General features: G+C 38.8%; 1 protein-coding gene across 4 annotated transcripts in view; it reads right to left on the bottom strand.

Annotated features, from left to right (window-relative positions):
- Positions 1-1,006: 1,006 nt before the first annotated feature.
- Positions 1,007-18,298, bottom strand: part of LOC110449722 — a 65,494-nt gene continuing 48,202 nt past the window's right edge. For all 4 annotated transcript variants that reach the window (XM_021496768.1, XM_021496767.1, XM_021496769.1 and 1 more), the window contains one exon: positions 1,007-2,548. In XM_021496768.1, coding sequence (XP_021352443.1) covers positions 2,392-2,548 — 157 coding nt within the window. In that variant the 3' untranslated portion in view covers positions 1,007-2,391. The remainder of the gene's footprint in view (positions 2,549-18,298) is intronic.

Genomic DNA, 18,298 nt, shown 5'->3' with positions numbered 1-18,298 from the left:
ACAGATATTTCCATACTTTGTATTTCTAGAGATTATTTTACCAACTATGTAGACTGTCTAAATGTCAATTTCGCTACTTCCAAAATAGTAAAAGTGGTAATGGACTTTTCCCGTCATATTCAACCTGATGAACATTAACTGTTAAATTGCTACGTTTACTACTGCATATTCGCAAGTACTTTCATTAAATATTAAATTAAGATGTAAGCCAGATGTCCAACTAACTAACTTCGATTTGTACACAAAATGTTCCTGACAGTATGCTAGGGCCTCATTCTTTTTATCAGGGCTTCCCACAAATTATTATGATGATAATTTTCCCAGCGTTTGGAAATTTAAATCAACATTGATGTCGTTCGTATAACTTTAGTACATGTACTATATATCCATGGTAAGTCCTTACAAAAGGCGTGCACGGCACTGTATTGCATATATCATACAAGTTTGAACGTAAATATGATTTACCAATGGGTAATTTAGTTGAAGGATTTTGTTCTGATTATGGATGTGTTTTTTTGTGTGTGTGTTCAATGAAACAATATTGATTGAACAGCACTCCAACATTCTTTGTCATCTGAGTGATTGATTCAATGCTACTCATTGTGTTATTTAAAGCGAGGTTCCAAGCGTCACATTGGCAGTTGTAAAAATGGCGTCGTGACCAAATGACGTACATGCGGTAACACCACTGGCGTTCGTATGACTATGGACTCAACCTTTGGGAGGCTTCCTACATTAAACATGTAACATAACTATAACTATAATCTCTTACCAATTTACAACTAATACAACTGTTAATACAATAACTGGATTTCTTCTGACATTAGACAAAGTGGTTGTATTCAACGTGTGATTGTTTAAGGAGATATAGCACCATACATATGGATGGTGACGCAATATTTATACTTAATGTTTATTTATCCGATCGGTTAGGAGTATAACAGGAGGAATGACGCTATTGTATTCCGCCTCACGAGTAAATATTCAATGAAAAAACAGAACATGCTTCTATTCTGAACAGATTTATAAAATTAAAAGCGTTCATAGGATTAAATGTATGGTACTTCTGATTTACAAACATAGCAGTGCAAGGTTAACATTAACTAAAGCGAAACGACCAACACGACACAACACGTCATTAATGACTAAACAAAGGGGTCTAAGTCAGGCATACAGTAGACACGGTCGGCGATACGTTACCCCGTCTCAATACAATGCTAGCTCATAACATCACTGGATAAACAAAGTAAACATACACAATAAAATCGTCGTATCTGATGACGTTATAAGATAAAAGGACACAATAAGTTATGATCTAATGACGTCATTTGATAAACAAAGTAATAAAATCGTATCTTATGACGTTATTAGATTAAAAGACACAATAAGATATTATCAAATGACGTCACTGGATAAAAAGAGTAAACATACAGAAGAAAATCGTATCTAATGACGTCATCAGATGAAAAAACACAATGAAGTATTTATCTAATAACGTCATATTATAAACAGGTAAATATACACAATAAAGTCGTATCGTAAATGTATGACGTTATCGGATAAAAGACACAATAAAATCGTATCTTACTATGTCAAAGGATAAATACGATAATCATACAAAAAAATCGCATGCATCGACGTCACATGAAAAACGAGGTAATCGTACACACTATTTGAAAACACCCTTTAAATGACGTCATAACATAAGCAGGGTAATCATCACACAATGACGTCATGTCTAAAAGGAACTCCTACCTAGTCTTAACACGGTCATAGGGGACATCATGTTATTACTATCGTCACACGCATCCGGTATATTATAGAAAGGTGAACAGCAATGCTGAACTAATGTGATGTCGCTTTATCTCCGATATGTCACTATATCATCGATCTTTGTATTCGTACACATAACTTAGAATGACAACCTCCGTATGTGTACAGTTTTTTCTCTCGTTCTAAAGCATTTAAGACATTTACTCCGGAGATTCTGAAGTTAGCAAGAAATCGTTGTTGATGATGTTGATGTTTGATTATTGCGTTGTTGTTCTAAGTGATACTTAAGGGTAGGGCATGCTGATATAACGTAGTGATACTTAAGGGTAGGGCATGTTGATATTTAAGGGTAGGGCATGTTGATATTTAAGGGTAGGGCATGTTGATATTTAAGGGTAGGGCATGTTGATACTTAAGGGTAGGGCATGTTGATATTTAAGGGTAGGGCATGTTGATATTTAAGGGTAGGGCATGTTGATATAACGTAGTGATACCTAAAGTGATATGTTATACAATGTATCTACGGTAAATTCCACATGGCATGACGCCGGTAAAGGAGCACCAATTAGCGTATATATACTATTAAGTCTTCGTTATCACACATTAAGTCTTCATGATTCATATGGATAGGTAATCCCTTTGTTTCAAGTCCTGATAGATTTCCCAGAATTCCTCGGGTGTGATTTTGTGCAGGAAGTCAGCTTCTAATTCCGGCATTAGTCTGTCGACACTTTCCAACATCGTCAGGCGTGGCCCCGAGTGCACGTCAGTACGCCTACAATAATAACAAATATATGTTAGGAATGATTTCACAATGCAACGACGATAAAAAACGTCTGACACAGGTGAACAATGTCACAACCATGGAAAACATGTCTTACACAGGTAAACAATCTCACAACCATACAGACATATGACTTACAAAGGTAAACAATGTCACAACCATACAGACACATGACTTACACAGGTAAACAATGTCACAATCATACAGACACATGACTTACACAGGTTAACAATGTCACAACCATGGAAAACATGTCTTACACAGGTAAACAATGTCGCAACAATATAACAACAGGTCTTACACAGGTAAACAATGTCGCAACCATAGAAAACATGTCTTACACAGGTATTCAATGTCGCAACAATATAACAACAGGTCTTACACAGGTATACAATGTCGCAACCATGGAAAACATGTCTTACACAGGTAGCCAATGTCACAACAATATAACAACAGGTCTTACACAGGTAAACAATGTCACAACCATACAGACACATGTCTTACACAGGTAAACAATGTCGCAACAATATAACAACAGGTCTACACAGGAATACAATGTCGCAACCATGGAAAACATGTCTTACACAGGTAAACAATGTCGCAACAATATAACAACAGGTCTTACACAGGTAAACAATGTCGCAACAATATAACAAGAGGTCTTACACAGGTAAACAATGTCGCAACAATATAACAAGAGGTCTTACACAGGAATACAATGTCGCAACCATGGAAAACATGTCTTACACAGGTAAACAATGTCGCAACAATATAACAAGAGGTCTTACACAGGTAAACAATGTCGCAACAATATAACAAGAGGTCTTACACAGGTAAACAATGTCGCAACAATATAACAAGAGGTCTTACACAGGTAAACAATGTCGCAACAATATAACAACAGGTCTTACACAGGTATACAATGTCGCAACCATGGAAAACATGTCTTACACAGGTAAACAATGTCGCAACAATATAACAAGAGGTCTTACACAGGTAAACAATGTCGCAACCATGGAAAACATGTCTTACACAGGTAAACAATGTCGCAACAATATAACAAGAGGTCTTACACAGGAATACAATGTCGCAACCATGGAAAACATGTCTTACACAGGTAGCCAATGTCACAACAATATAACAACAGGTCTTACTCAGGTAAACAATGTCACAACCATACAGACCCATGACTTACACAGGTAAACAATATCACAACCACACAGACACATGTCTTACACAGGTAAACAATGTCAAAACCTTACATACACATGTCTTACACAGGTAAACAATGTCAAAACCTTACATACACATGTCCTACACAGGTAAACAATGTGACAACCATACAGACACATGACTTACACAGGTAAACAATATCACAACCATACAGACACATGTCTTACACAGGTAAACAATGTCACAACCATACAGACACATGACTTACACAGATAAACAATGTCAAAACCATATAGACACATGACTTACACAGGTAATCAAGGTCACAACCATATAAAAACATGTCTTATACGGGTAATCAAGGTAACAACAATATAAAAACATGTCTTATACAGGTAAACATATCACAACCATACAGACACATGACTTACACAGGTAAACAATGGCACAACCATACAGACACATGACTTACATAGGTAAACAATGTCACAACCATACATACACATGACTTAAACAGATAAGCAATGTCACAACCATACAGACACATGTCTTATACAGGTAAACAATGCCACAACCATACAGACACATGACTTACACAGGTAAACAATGTCACAACCATACAGACACATGTCCTACACAGGTAAACAATGTCAAAACCATACAGACACATGACGTACACAGGTAAACAATGTCACAACCATATAGACACATGTCCTACACAGGTAAACAATGTCACAACCATACAGACACATGACTTACACAGGGAAACAATGTCACAACCATACAGACACATGACTTACACAGGTAAACAATGTCACAACCATACAGACACATGACTTGCACAGGTAAACAATGTCACAACCATACAGACACATGACTTACACAGGTAATCAAGGTCACAACCATATAAAAACATGTCTTATACTGGTAATCAAGGTCACAACCATATAAAAACATGTCTTATACAGGTGAAAATGTCACAACCATACAGACACATGACTTACACAGGTAATCAAGATCACAACCATATAAAAACACGTCTTATACAGGTAAAAATGTCACCATGATACACATAAATCTTAGAAAGATATGTCTAAATAGACACATGACTTACACAGGTAAACAATGTCACAACCATACAGACACATGTTTTACACAGGTAAACAACCTCACAACCATACAAAACATGCCTTACACAGGTAAACAATGTCAACATGAATCAAATGAATCTTAGAAAGATATGTCTAAAAAAACAAAACAATATCACAACCATATTCAGTCCTGGATTACACACGTAGCAGACTGTCTCAAAAATATACACGAACATATTTTACATCAATAAAATGTCTTACATAATTTTCTTTGTAGATAAAGCAGTTTCATAACGATACAAATGTGTGTTCAATACATCGTAGTCACATATGTACAATGAGTGAACAGTTGGTTTGTTCTATACATCGTTGTCAAATATGTACAATGAGTGAACTGTTGGTTTGTTTTATACATCGTAGTCGCATATGTACAATGAGTGAACAGTTGGTTTGTTCTATACATCGTAGTCACATATGTACAATGAGTGAACAGTTGGTTTGTTCTATACATCGTAGTCACATATGTACAATGAGTGAACAGTTGGTTTGTTCTATACATCGTAGTCACATATGTACAATGAGTGAACAGTTGGTTTGTTCTATACATCGTAGTCACATATGTACAATGAGTGAACAGTTGGTTTGTTCTATACATCGTAGTCACATATGTACAATGAGTGAACAGTTGGTTTGTTCTATACATCGTAGTCACATATGTACAATGAGTGAACAGTTGGTTTGTTCTATACATCGTAGTCACATATGTACAATGAGTGAACAGTTGGTTTGTTCTATACATCGTAGTCACATATGTACAATGAGTGAACAGTTGGTTTGTTCTATACATCGTAGTCACATATGTACAATGAGTGAACAGTTGGTTTGTTCTATACATCGTAGTCACATATGTACAATGAGTGAACAGTTGGTTTGTTCTATACATCGTAGTCACATATGTACAATGAGTGAACAGTTGGTTTGTTCTATACATCGTAGTCACATATGTACAATGAGTGAACAGTTGGTTTGTTCTATACATCGTAGTCACATATGTACAATGAGTGAACAGTTGGTTTGTTCTATACATCGTAGTCACATATGTACAATGAGTGAACAGTTGGTTTGTTCTATACATCGTAGTCACATATGTACAATGAGTGAACAGTTGGTTTGTTCTATACATCGTAGTCACATATGTACAATGAGTGAACAGTTGGTTTGTTCTATACATCGTAGTCACATATGTACAATGAGTGAACAGTTGGTTTGTTCTATACATCGTAGTCACATATGTACAATGAGTGAACAGTTGGTTTGTTCTATACATCGTAGTCACATATGTACAATGAGTGAACAGTTGGTTTGTTCTATACATCGTAGTCATATATGTACAATGAGTGAACTGTTGGTTTGTTCTATATATCGTAATCAAATATGTACAATGAGTGAACAGTTGGTTTGTTCTATACATCGTAGTCACATATGTACAATGGGTGAACAGTTGGTTTGTTCTATACATCGTAGTCACATATGTACAATGAGTGAACTGTTGGTTTGTTTTATACATCGTAGTCACATATGTACAATGAGTGAACAGTTGGTTTGTTCTATACATCGTAGTCACATATGTACAATGAGTGAACAGTTGGTTTGTTCTATACATCGTAGTCACATATGTACAATGAGTGAACAGTTGGTTTGTTCTATACATCGTAGTCACATATGTACAATGAGTGAACAGTTGGTTTGTTCTATACATCGTAGTCACATATGTACAATGAGTGAACAGTTGGTTTGTTCTATACATCGTAGTCACATATGTACAATGAGTGAACAGTTGGTTTGTTCTATACATCGTAGTCACATATGTACAATGAGTGAACAGTTGGTTTGTTCTATACATCGTAGTCACATATGTACAATGAGTGAACAGTTGGTTTGTTCTATACATCGTAGTCACATATGTACAATGAGTGAACAGTTGGTTTGTTCTATACATCGTAGTCACATATGTACAATGAGTGAACAGTTGGTTTGTTCTATACATCGTAGTCACATATGTACAATGAGTGAACAGTTGGTTTGTTCTATACATCGTAGTCACATATGTACAATGAGTGAACAGTTGGTTTGTTCTATACATCGTAGTCACATATGTACAATGAGTGAACAGTTGGTTTGTTCTATACATCGTAGTCACATATGTACAATGAGTGAACAGTTGGTTTGTTCTATACATCGTAGTCACATATGTACAATGAGTGAACAGTTGGTTTGTTCTATAGATCTATCTACGTTACACATATAGAGCACATTTTTGGACACTGAATGTCTCTCCACTCTAGTTTGATTGTAAAAACCGATGATTTTGCTACTACCGTAAAAAAAAACCACCTCATCCTTTAACAGAAAGGCAGATTCCCCGGTAATGGTGTTGTCTGGGTGAAGACCAGACGGGAACAGTGCTGTTTAACAAGGCGGATGTGATTATATTACTCTACAGCAGTGATTAGTCGACAAACAACGAAACGGAAAGGCAGAAGGATGCTACATTATTTATTACCCTGATCAGCGTGTGTGTGAATCATTGATGATGAAAAGGAAATGAAACATATACAGCATCACAACGACTTTAGCATTTTTGTTTATCAATATCGCGTTTCCGGTGAGTTATTAAATGTTATGTTCTGGTCGTCGTCAAGGTGACCAAACTTTACTAGCTTAGTAACAGTGATGACAAAAAGCTGACTAGATGTATTATGTCGCAACAGCAGCCTACTACGTCATCCTTGTATGTGTGGCTTGACCAACTTACTACGTCATCCTAACATATGTGGCTCGACCAACGTAGTACGTCATCCTAGTATGTCTCGCTCGACCAACTTACTACGTCATCCTTGTATGTGTTGCTGGACCAACTTACTACGTCATCCTTGTATGTGTGGCTTGACCAACTTACTACGTCATCCTAATATATGTGGCTCGACCAACGTAGTACGTCATCCTAGTATGTCTCGCTCGACCAACTTACTACGTCATCCTAGTATGTCTCGCTGGACCAGCTTACTACGTCATCGAAGTATGTCAGGCTGGACCAGCTTACTACGTCATCGAAGTATGTCAGGCTGGAACAGCTTACTACGTCATCCTAGTATGTCTCGCTCGACCAACTTACTACGTCATCCTAGTATGTGTCTTGACCAACTTACTATGTCACCCTTGTATGTGTCTGAACCAACTTACTATGTCATCTTAGTATGTGTGGCAGGACCAACTTACTACGTCATTTTAGTATGTGTCTTGACCAACTTACTACGTCATCCTAGTATGTGTCTGGAACAACTTACTACGTCATCCTAGTATGTGTATTGACCAACTTACTACGTCATCCTAGTATGTGTCTGGACCAACTTACTACGTCATCCTAGTATGTGTCTGGACCAACTTACTACGTCAACTTAGTATGTGTCTGGAACAACTTACTACGTCATCCTAGTATGTGTCTGGAACAACTTACTACGTCATCCTAATATGTGTATTGACCAACTTGTAACGTATTCCTAGTATGTGTACGGACCAGCTTAATAGGTTATCTGTATAGCGTGTTGCTTAGCATGTAACAACCAGTAGCCGAGATAGTGTATATAGGACTTCCTAGTTCATTAGGATGATTGACGCCAATGGAGGTGAAACTGACAGATTGTCAAGTTCGTTGACAAGCGTCACAACTACATGTATCAGATGTCCTTGTCTAGGTATTTCATTGTTAATGGAAATGGATTGATCAAAATTTAGATAAATATACTAAATGGTTGGATAGTAGCGGTGACTGTCTTTTCTCTTAGTCAAGCACGTATACACAGAATTGAACGACATTATCACTGTATTGTTGTTAACATTGTTGTTGCTTTACACACATACAAAAGTAGGCGAACCTTCGGGTATCCTCATTAAATAATTGTTTCGAAAACGGAAAAATCACCTAAAGAGATATCGTAGTTAATACGAAAATGGCCACAGGGTAATGATCTGACCGTCAGATTTACATAACATCAATATTGTTCCCAAACTATATCTCTAACGAACAAGTTTGTCTGATAGGCAACAACAGATCTATTTATAGAAAAGCTCTCACAACAGTTGACCGAACCCTTGGTAATCATTATTGACTTAATTGTGAATAAGATGCGTTTGTTTTGCTCCTTGGTAAAGCATTGCTAGCATTTAAATCGAATCATTCCCCTGGTAAAACCTAACTAAAATGTCTAAACCGAGACGTCCCCTGGAAAAACCTAACTAGTTTTTCTAAACCGAGATATCCCCTGGTAAAACCTTATTGATATTTCTAAACCGAGGCATCCCCCGGTAAAACCTAACTAGTATTTTTAAACCGAGACAACCCCTGGTAAAACCTAACTAGTATTTCTAAACCGAGACAACCCCTGGTAAAACCTAACTAGTATTTCTAAACCGAGACATCCCCTGGTAAAACCTAACTAGTATTTTTAAACTGAGACATCCCCTGGTAAAACCTAACTAGTATTTCTAAACCGAGACAACCCCTGGTAAAACCTAACTAGTATTTCTAAACCGAGACAACCCCTGGTAAAACCTAACTAGTATTTCTAAACCGAGACATCGCCTTCCTCACTTTTTGAGAAGATTTTGGAATCCTGTGTTTATTGTTTTTTACTAAAGACGGAGACTCAATTAGCACTATATAAGTATTGAAAAATTGAACATCTCTTTCAGGGTTGAAGTCAGCTGCTGCAGCCGTTCTAGCGAATAAGTCGAGAATGGATTATAGGAGGCAAGACCAGTCTTCTAAAACTTGTATAGAGATATGACTGACACTGACAGATTACACATGTAATGCCTGATTGTATAGAAACGATATAATGAATAGTTTTTACTTTTCACATACGATAAAAATTGAAATAAAGCGCACGTGAAGACATCGCTGCAGGAGATGACGTATTTGATGAACCACCTCTCCTGGCACAACATACCACCAATAGAGGACGCTGATGATGAGTATCGGATGTAAACACACCATTCCCCAATTGTATAATATGTATATTTAATGAGAAAGACGAGATTGACGTAAATCTACCTCGCCCTTCATCACTAGTGTCGTATTACAGGCGCCAATCGACACCGTCCTGATCGACACGAGTTCGGGAAAGTTTTTAGAATTATTATTTAGGTGAGCTTTCCAGTACTTCATTTTTCTTTTAACAAAGGTTCACTGTCATAATCAACAGAAGTGTACGAGCTGCACTGTACAGGTCCCGTGTACATTATTCTGGGTATTTACAAGTTTTCTCCAAACGCCTTTTAGAGCCAATTCTCTCTGAAAGCTGGCATTGCATGATAAGAACCACCAATGAGGTTTCCAAAAAGCATGCAAGTATGTCTGCACCGAGACATCCCCTGGTAAAACATTACAATGGTATTTCTACACCGAGACATCCCCAGGTAAAACATTACAATAGTATTTCTGCACCGAGACATCCCCAGGGAAAACATTACAATAGTATGTCTGCACCGAGACATCCCCAGGTAAAACATTACAGTAGTATTTCTGCACCGAGACATCCCCAGGTAAAACATTACAATATTATGTCTGCACCGAGACATCCCCAGGTAAAACATTACAATAGTATTTCTTACTAGTATTTCTACACCGAGACATCCCCAGGTAAAACATTACAGTAGTATGTCTGCATCGAGACATCCCCAGGTAAAACATTACAATGGTATGTCTGCACCGAGACATCCCCAGGGAAAACATTACAATAGTATGTCTGCACCGAGCCATCCCCAGGTAAAACATTACAATAGTATATCTGCACCGAGACATCCCCAGGGAAAACATTACAATAGTATGTCTGCACCGAGCCATCCCCAGGTAAAACATTACAATAGTATATCTGCACCGAGAGATCCCCAGGTAAAACATTACAATAGTATTTCTGCACCGAGACATCCCCAGGTAAAACATTACAATTGTATGTCTGCACCGAGACATCCCCCGGTAAAACATTACAATAGTATTTCTTACTAGTATTTCTACACCGAGACATCCCCAGGTAAAACATTACAATAGTATGTCTGCACCGAGACATCCCCGGGTAAAACATTACAATAGTATTTCTACACCGAGACATCCCCAGGTAAAACATTATAATAGTATGTCTGCACCGAGACATCCCCAGGTAAAACATTACAATAGTATTTCTGCACCGAGACATCCCCAGGTAAAACATTATAATAGTATGTCTGCACCGAGACATCCCCAGGTAAAACATTACAATAGTATTTCTGTACCGAGACATCCCAAGGTAAAACATTACAATAGTATTTCTGCACCGAGACATCCCCAGGTAAAACATTACAATAGTATGTCTGCACCGAGACATCCCCAGGTAAAACATTACAATAGTATGTCTGCACCGAGACATCCCCAGGTAAAACATTACAATAGTATTTCTGCACCGAGACATCCCCAGGTAAAACATTACAATAGTATTTCTACACCGAAACATCCCCAGGTAAAACATTACAATAGTATGTCTGCACCGAGATATCCCCAGGTAAAACATTACAATAGTATTTCTTACTAGTTTTTCTACACCGAGACATCCCCTGGTAAATTCATACCTGTGCATGCATCTATACCGGGAAATCCCCTTGTAAGTTCTTGTTAGTAATTTTACACCGAGACATTCCCCGGTAAATTCTCATTAGTATTTTTACACCGAGACATCCCCTGGTAAATTCTTATTAGTATTTTCACACCAAGACATCCCCTGGTAATAATCTTACTAGAACGATTTTATCAATAAATCCCCTGGTAAAATCTTACTAGTGTTTATACACCGACACATCCCCTGGTAAAATCTTGCTAGTGTTGATTCACCGACACATCCTTGGTAAAATTTTAGTATTATTTTAACACAGATACATTCCAGATATGGCGAATGATAATTTTACTTCATGGTGTTGTTCGGCATGTCCCCAGCCGGATTTCACTGATACGTTTTGTCTCCCTCGATAAAATTTATAGGGACTATTTTCTTTAACAAATGGTTGTATACATCCAAATTGCAGTAATAGTTTAATTTTGTCTATACACACGGTAATTTTGAACCTGATTTGATATTGAACATTTCACTTGTTCACCTAATGAATGCAATTTGATATTTTATTTTTCTTAAATCTTGTTATTTCATGTTGAACTGATATCGTTTTTGTTGATTTTAATGTAAGATAATGGTTTTAACATGTAACTTGATACGATTTACATTAACAATGACAATAAAGAATTCCGAAAGTTTATCTTGTTACTGTTGTGACAGGTTGTACTGTGTACAGGGTCCGTGTTTATGTCAGGAGAATTAAGGGAAGTTGTATCGTTATGGTACGATCTTTCTTAACGAACAACGATGGCGTGTTTCCTTACATTGTGGTGTTAGTACAACAAAACCCAAGAAACAACGTAGCGGATGACACATGCAGGTGTGACATCATGATCAGCTGATCACCGTACTGTTGTCTGACATTTTTGTGGTTATGTATCACTCACTTGAGCGACAAACTTCTGCCAAAGATCCTTGAACTATTGACAGGTTCCCGGGGACAGATAATCTAAGGATGGGACACTTATATCGCTACTTGATATGTTCTAATCCAAGGATAACACTCAAATAACGAGTTGATGTGGTGGTTTTTTGGTTTTTGTATTGTTTAACGGCCCATCGACAATGCGAGTCATTTAGGGCCAAGAGTTGATTTGTGTCAAAGCACTTAAATAACTAGTCAATATGTATTATTATCTAGGGATAACACTTATATAACTAGTTGACGTGTGTTGTTATCTAGGGATAACAGTTATATAACTAGTTGAATGTGTTATAATCTAAAGATAACACTTATATAAATACTTCTTACGTGTTATAATCTAGATATAACACTTATTTTACTAGTTGACATGTGTTATAATCTAAGGGTAACATTTATTTAGCTAATTATCATGTGTTATAATCTGAGGGTAACATTTATTTAGCTAGTTGTCATGTGTTATAATCTATCGATAACACTTATATAAGTTATAAAACTGTTGGAACAAGTCAATATGTGTTATAATCTAAGGATAACAAATTTACATATCTACATATTTCTACCCACCTATCTCAGACATTAAAAGAAGATAAACATCAGGTTTGTACCGGTTCAAGTCCCGTGTAGTTCCTGCGTACTGTCAGACCCCCAGTTTAACAGTTCCGTGTTCTATTATGTCATACAATTCCTCTTGTGGACACTAGTGGAGAAAACATCAATCTTATTATCAAATTTCATGCCGAGATAAAATCGGTAAACAGTTTATCAGATATGTTTTAAATTCCAAATTGCTAAGGAAGGCTGTTCTTGTGGGTTTTTTTAATGATTCAGTCATCCCATTACATGTCCTTGCGGAAATCCGGGTTGTTTGTACCTGGAGTGTTTACAAGTAGACAACATCATAACGCAATGCATGGATTGTAGCATACGCGTCGTCTTAAAAAAGGAGCGGTCAGCCCAGATAGGTATAGAACTAGGGTGGGTATCTTATGTCCCCGTAACTAGTCATCCTATTCTTACCTGGGCCGTTTTCGTTAAAACGGTTGATCTGATGCTGCTTTCAGGCAAGCCTTGACAAAGCCTTGCAAGGCTCGCATAAACATTTGCAAGTCCGCCAGGATTTAAACCCGAAAATGTTACATTTAATAAACAAACGGTCCCGAGCTACCATGTGCATGTGGGTAAAGGCAACAACGCCTCTGACTGATAATTATCATAAATTATATTGAGGTAATATTATTGTTTTGATGTAAGAGGTTATCATACAACGATCTACATATCCGAACCTGTCAACGCGAGGACGGATCATACAACAATCTCATATATCCGATCCTGTCAACTCGAGGTCAGTTCATACAACAATCTACATATCCGATCCTGTCAACGCGAGGGCGGATCGTACAACAATCTGCATATCCGATCTTGTCAACGCGAGGGCAGATCATTCAAGAATCTACAAATCCAATCCTGTCTACGCGAGGGCGGATCATACAAGAATCAAAAAATTCTATCCTGTCTACGCGAAGGCGGATCATACAACAATCTACAAATTCAATCCTGTCAACGCGAGGTTGGGTCATACAACAATCTACATATCCAATCCTGTCAACGCGAGGGCGGATCATACAACAATCTTCATATCCGATCATGTCAAAGCGAGGGCGGATCATACAACAATCTACATATCCGATCCTGTCAACGCAAGGGCGGTTCATACCACAAACTTCTTATCCGATCCTGTCAAAGGGCGGATCATACAACAATCGACATATCCGATACTATCAACGCGAAGGCGGATCATACACCAATCTACAAATCCGATCCTGTCAACTCGAGGTCAGTTCATACAACAATCTACATATCCGATCCTGTCAACGCAAGGGCGGATCATACCACAAACTTCTTATCCGATCCTGTCAACGCGAGGATTGATCATACAACAATCGACATATCCGATCCTATCAACGCGAAGGCGGATCATACAACAATCTACATATCCGTTCCTGTAAACGCGAGGGCGGATCAAAAATCTACAAATCCGATCATGTCAACGCGAGGGCGGATCATACAACAATCTACATATCCGATCCTGTCAACGCGAGGGCGGATCATACAACAATCGACATATCCGATCCTGTCAACGAGAGGGCGGATCATACAACAATCTACAAATCCAACCATCTCAACACGAGGGTGGATCATACAACAATCCACATATCCAATCCTGTCAACGCGAGGGCGGATCATTCAACAATCTACATATCCAATCCTGTTTATGTGAGGGCGTATCATACAACAATCTACATATCCGATCCTGTCAACGCGAGAGCGGATCATACAACAATCTACAAATCCGATCCTGTCAACTCGAGGGCGGATCATACAACAATCTACATATCCGATCCTGTCAACGAGAGGGCGGATCATACAACAATCTACATATCCGATCCTGTCAACGCGAGAGCGGATCATACAACAATCTACAAATCCGATCCTGTCAACTCGAGGGCGGATCATACAACAATCTACATATCCGATCCTGTCAACGCGAGGGCGGATCATACAACAATCTACATATCCGATCCTGTCAACGCGAGAGCGGATCATACAACAATCTACAAATCCGATCCTGTCAACTCGAGGGCGGATCATACAACAATCTACATATCCGATCCTGTCAACGCGAGGGCGGATCATACAACAATCTACATATCCGATCCTGTCAACGCGAGAGCGGATCATACAACAATCTACAAATCCGATCCTGTCAACTCGAGGGCGGATCATACAACAATCTACATATCCGATCCTGTCAACGAGAGGGCGGATCATACAACAATCTACATATCCGATCCTGTTAACGAGAGGGCGGATCATACAAGAATCTACAAATCCAATCCTGTCTACGAGAGGGCGGATCATACAACAATCTACATATCCGATCCTGTCAACGCAAGGGCGGATCATACAACAAACTTCTTATCCGATCCTGTCAACGCGAGGGCGGATCATACAGCAATCGACATATCCGATCCTGTCAACGCGAGGGCGGATCATACAACAATCTACATATCCGATCCTGTCAACGCGAGGGCGGATCATACAACAATCGACATATCCGATCCTGTCAACGAGAGGGCGGATCATACAACAATCTACAAATCCAACCATCTCAACGCGAGGGTGGATCATACAACAATCTACATATCCAATCCTGTCAACGCGAGGGCGGATCATTCAACAATCTACATATCCAATCCTGTTTATGTGAGGGCGTATCATATAACAATCTACATATCCAACCCTGTCAACGCGAGGGCGGATCATACAACAATCTACATATCCGATCCTGCCAACGCGAGGGCGGATCATATAATAATCTACAAATCCAATCCTGTCTACGCGAGGGCGGATCATACAACAATCTACAAATTCAATCCTGTCAACGCGAGGGCGGATCATACAACAATCTACATATCCGATCCTGTCAACGCGAGGATTGATCATACAACAATCTACATATCCGATCCTGTCAACGCGAGGGCGGATCATACAACAATTTACATATCCAATCATGTCAACGCGAGGGCGGATCATTCAACAATCTACATATCCAATCCTGTTAATGTGAGGGCGTATCATATAACAATCTACATATCCAACCCTGTCAACGCGAGGGCGGATCATGCAACAATCTACAAATCCGATCCTGTCAACGCGAGGGCGGATCATACAATAATCTACAAATCCAATCCTGTCTACGCGAGGGCGGATCATACAACAATCTACATATCCGATCCTGTCAACGCAAGGGCGGATCATGCAACAATCTACAAATCCGATTCTGTCAACTCGAGGGCGGATCATACAACAATCTACATATCCGATCCTGTCAACGCGAGGGCGGATCGTACAACAATCTGCATATCCGATCTTGTCAACGCGAGGGCAGATCATTCAAGAATCTACAAATCCAATCCTGTCTACGCGAGGGCGGATCATACAAGAATCAAAAAATTCTATCCTGTCTACGCGAAGGCGGATCATACAACAATCTACAAATTCAATCCTGTCAACGCGAGGGCGGATCATACAACAATCTACATATCCGATCCTGTCAAAGCGAGGGCGGATCATACAACAATCTACATATCCGGTCCTCTCAACGCGAGGGCGGATCATACAACAATCTACAAATCCAATCCTGTCAACGCGAGGGCGGATCATACACCAATCTACAAAACGGATCCTGTCAACCCGAGGGCGGATCATACAACAATCTACATATCCGGTCCTGTCAACGCGAGGGCGGATCATACAACAATCTGCATATCCGATCTTGTCAACGCGAGGGCAGATCATTCAAGAATCTACTCATACAACAATCTACATATCCGATCCTGTTAACGCGAGCGTAGATCATACAACAATCTACATATCCAATCCTGTCAACGCGAGGGCGGTTCATACAACAATCTACAATTCCAATCCAGGTCATTTGATAACATCCTATCAACTCGAGACCCCAATGTAAGGACTTAGAGACGTGACACAGGCAGATATATGTGATAGTTCCAATAATGACCTATTCTAAAAATATCACACACGCAAATCAACCCATAACGAGGCCAAGGATATCTGATAATATCATGTATAGGTCAAACAGATCTCAATGTGAATAACACCAGGAAACAGTACGCGTTAATCCCATTGGTCAATAAACATACCTACATCCTGATACATCATCGTATCACAAAGCAGCGTTATGTTTGTTCATGAATAACAATGCCAATGTGCAGATGCATGCCTCAATTTCCCATGAATACGGGTTTTTAATCGGATCACAAAATCCCAAACAGACCATGATACTCATTTAGATTCTATGAACGTGCTGTATCAAATAATAGTCCAAACTACACTACCTGGATATTTACACACCTGTGTGTCTCATGGATACCACTCAAAGCACTGTTAATTTATCCAACTCGCCGAGTATATTTTTTTCAGATGGTCATGCAATTCAAACTACAGCCGTGCTGTGTCTCGTTAGATCAAGATCATATATCATGGGCTTTTTTTTATTAACCATTGGTTGAAGACAATAATATGCTCGTCCTGCTATTAAACGTTATTTAGAAAAAAATGTTTACATTACAGAATATAATATATTATATTTATTTGTTTAAAGTTGTCTATCAGAAATGTCTGACGGGGTTTTCTCAAAACCTATCTTTTTAAAAGTAGGTTTTGTCGTTAGATGGTATTGAAGAAATCATTGTATCTGCTACTTTTGAACATGCATTCCATTGTTATCACGATTGCTGCTGTGTATTGACAGGGGATCAGATAGCTCTGTACATGTAAATACAGTAGACTGGTCGTGGAAGACACTTTATTACCCAATAACTATCACGTGTGGTAATTGTGCACCGAAAGGTATTTTTCTACTAAAAGTATTAAAGGAAGTTCAGATTTACATTATCGTGATTTCAAAAAAAAAAAAAATGTGTATGCAATATCGGAGGCACGGTAGTTTAGTGATGATATAGAGTACCGGGCTCGTGACCGACGGGTTGCGGGTTCGAGTCACTTCGGGACACTGTGCTGTATCTTTGAGCAAGATACTTTACTCCGCTTGTTCCAGTCTACTCAGCTGTAAATGAGTACGTGGTTGGGCAGTGGTAACTTGTTGAATGCTAGCTGTGAGCTCCGAAATTGCAGCACCGGCTGTATGCTTCACAGGGAGTTGAGAAAGATATTGACTGGTTACAAAGGACCTATAACCACGGATACTAATTTGTGAACCGCTTTGAGACGCCCTTCTCACTAGCTTGTTTATAAAGTGGTATATAAG

This window comes from Mizuhopecten yessoensis, unplaced genomic scaffold (genome assembly GCF_002113885.1).
Source record: "Mizuhopecten yessoensis strain PY_sf001 unplaced genomic scaffold, ASM211388v2 scaffold4805, whole genome shotgun sequence".
Taxonomy (NCBI): Eukaryota; Metazoa; Mollusca; class Bivalvia; order Pectinida; family Pectinidae; genus Mizuhopecten; species Mizuhopecten yessoensis.
The sequence above is the reverse complement of the archived record's forward strand: the minus strand, read 5'-3'. Positions and strand labels throughout refer to the sequence as shown.